This window comes from Penaeus chinensis, chromosome 39 (genome assembly GCF_019202785.1).
Source record: "Penaeus chinensis breed Huanghai No. 1 chromosome 39, ASM1920278v2, whole genome shotgun sequence".
Lineage (NCBI taxonomy): Eukaryota > Metazoa > Arthropoda > Malacostraca > Decapoda > Penaeidae > Penaeus > Penaeus chinensis.
Window position 1 is genome coordinate 17,609,786 of NC_061857.1, and position 3,536 is coordinate 17,613,321.

Below are 3,536 nucleotides of genomic sequence, written 5' to 3' on the forward strand. Positions count from 1 at the left end.
TGATGGTAATAATAAAACAATAATTATAATAATAATAATAAATATTGACGATAGAAATTATAATAATAATAATGATAATATTAATAACAATAATACAAAATATAATAATAATAATAATAATAATAATTATAATAATAATAAAAATAATAATAATAATAACAACAACAACAACAACAACAACAACAACAATAACGAAAACAACGAAAAACAATAACAATATTAATTTTCAAAAATGATAACGATAATGATAATAATAACAATTGTTATAACAAAAAATAATAGTAGTGATGATTATAATGATAATAATAATATCATTATTAATACTAGTAATCATAATGATAATAATAATTTTGTAGCAATGATAATATTTATGATGATAATAAAGAGGATGATACGGATAGTAATGACAAAAACAATAATAACAATAATAATAATGATTGTAATATTGATAATTCATATGATAATAATAATAATAATAGTGATAATGATATTAATAATAATCATGATAATAATAATAATAATAAGAAGAAGAAGAATGATAATAATAATAGAAAGAAAAAGAAGAAGAATGATAACAACTATAGTAATAATGATAATTATAATACTAATACTAATAATGATTATAGTAATGATAACACTAATGATGATCGTGATAATAATGATAATAATAAAAAATAATAATGATTTTAACATTAGTAATGGAAAAGTAATGACAGTCATAACAATGATAATGACAACAACAATAATGAGTGATAATGATATTAATAATAGTGACAATAACAATAGTAATAATAAAACCAAAAAGAACAGCAACAATAATAATAATGATAATGATAATATTAATATCAACAATGATAATAAAATAATTTTACTGCTAATAACATAGTAATACTAATAATGATGATAATAATGATAATAATAATGATAACTATAATGATGATAAGAATAATGATAATGAATACGACAAAAGTACTGATGATGCTGATCATAATGATAGTAATAACAATAATGATAATAGTGATAATAATAATGATGATAATAACAATAATAGTAATAATGATAACAATAATAAGATAATGAGATGATAACGATAATAATGACAACAATAATGCTAATAAAGTTGATAATGATAATAACAATGATAATGATAATGATAATGATAATAATAATTGATGATAATAAAAACAATAATAACAACAGTAATGATAATAATTATGATGATAATAACAACAACAATAATATTATCAATGAATATAACACCAATAAAAATTCCAATGATAACAGTAATAACAAATAATGATAATAAAGATAAGAGTATTGATAGTAATAATGATAGTAATTGTAATAACGACATTAGCAACAATGATAATGATAATAATAATAATAATAATAATAATAATAATAGTAATAGTAATAATAATAATAATAATAATAATAATAATAATGATAATAACATTAATAATAATGATAATAATAATAATAATAATAATAATAATAATAATAATAGTAATAATAAAAACAATAATAATACTAATAGTAATGATAATAATAACAATAATAATAGTAATAATAATAATAACAAATATAATAATAACAATAATAACGATAAGGATAATAATGATCGATATATTAATAGCAACAACAATAATAATGATAACAATAGTAATAAAGATAATAATAATAACAATAATAATAATAATTATAATAATAATAATAACAATAATGATAGTAGTGATAATAATGATAATAATAATAAAGATAATAATAATAGTAATTGTAATGATAATAATAATGATAATGATGATAACAAAAGCAACAGCAACAACAGTAATTATTATAATTATGATAAAAATAATAATAATGATAACATTATTATTAATGACGATAATAACTATGATACTGATAGTGAGGATGATAATGATAATAAGGAGAATGATAACAATAATGATAACAATAACAATAATAGTGACAAAACAAATAATGGCAAGCAATAAAGGGAATAATAATGATGATAATAATAATGACAATAACAACATTAATGATGATAATAAAATCAATAATAAAGATAAAGATGATGATAATAATGATAATAACAATATAATAATAATGATGATAATCATGATAATAATAATAACAACGATAATAATAATACTTATGATAATACTAATACTTATGATAATGATAATGATAATAATAGTTTTAAAAATGATGATAATGATGGTAATTATAACAACAACAACGACGACGAAGACGACAATATTAATTAATAATACTACTAATACTAATGATAATGATGATGACAATAATAATGATAACAATGATAAGGATAATAATGACAGAGATATAATAATAACGATAATGACAATAACAATGAAAATAATAAGAACAGTAAAGAAAATACCGATAACAATATTGAATACAATAATGATAACGATAATATTGATTGTACAACTAATAATAATCATACGAATACTAATATGAATGATAGGATGATTATGATACAATTAATAAGAATATCAGTAGACAAGGAGTAATAAAGGCATATCGTAAGGATTCTCCACCGCTGGATCCATTCTATTTTGGTAAAATGACAATTGACCAGGAAAAGATTTGTACGCTGAAAGAAATGCTTGACTTCAATTCTGACAGCAGCGAAACTCTGCACGGCACATCACAACGAATAGTAAGTTAGAGTGAGGAAACGAGTTACGTAATACCGTTTCGCGAGGCGGCGTCATCGTCTTCCCCCAAACAGATAAGCCATGGAAGTATTTACGATCGGAGTGAGAGGTTCAGTCACCTGAACAACAAAGGTGTTTGTCGGTGAAATCTGCTGACGTCACCAGCCATAATAATCACCCCGGTGCTAAGCTGTTGTGTGCGCATGCGTCAGCTGACATGCCCGGGTACCCCGCGCTGCCTGTCGCACAAAACACACACGTCAGTCAGCTAACACCCGGCAAAGAGACAAGTACCTTCTTGCGGAGCTCCGGAGTGAATGCCCTACTTCCTGTAAAACCAATACCTAATAAAATAAAATCTAGGTAAAGGTTATAACGTTTAATTTTGAGGCGTTTGGAGCATTTTACCAAGTATGTCGACCAGATCCGTTGAGCAGGAGCAGACTGCGTGGCCAGCCCGAGTGCTGCGGTGGCGGGTGATCGCTGGGATCTCGGCGCCACTCGCCCTCCTCGGCGGCGTCGGCCTCACCACCTTCTTCATCCTTCGGGAAGACTGGAACAGCGTCCTCGCCTCCTCCCTGTTCTTCTTCTCAGTCTTCCAGCTGCTCTACTGGTACCTCCGAGCCAAGACTTTGTGCAGCAACCGCAGACAGGTAGAGGCAACTTATTTTTTTATTCAGTTATGTAAGTTAACATGTTTTAACATATTTTTGCAGACGGGAGGTGAAGGGCAGGGCATGATGTCGCAGAGCGGCACAGAAGGTTGTGGAGGTGGCACAGCTTCACCATCTGCTGCTCAGAGAAGGTGGTTCACGTTACACCAGCTGCTGTGATGGTAGAACGAGCTAACCCAGC

At 26.5% G+C, this 3,536-nt stretch overlaps 1 protein-coding gene across 1 annotated transcript in view; it reads left to right on the forward strand.

Annotated features, from left to right (window-relative positions):
- The first annotated feature begins 2,963 nt into the window (after positions 1-2,963).
- The window catches only part of LOC125046754 (flocculation protein FLO11-like), an 18,526-nt gene continuing 17,953 nt past the window's right edge, over positions 2,964-3,536 (forward strand). Inside the window, exon 1 of the mRNA XM_047644683.1 lies at positions 2,964-3,334. Within this exon, the coding sequence (XP_047500639.1) occupies positions 3,095-3,334 (240 nt within the window). The 5' untranslated portion in view covers positions 2,964-3,094. The remainder of the gene's footprint in view (positions 3,335-3,536) is intronic.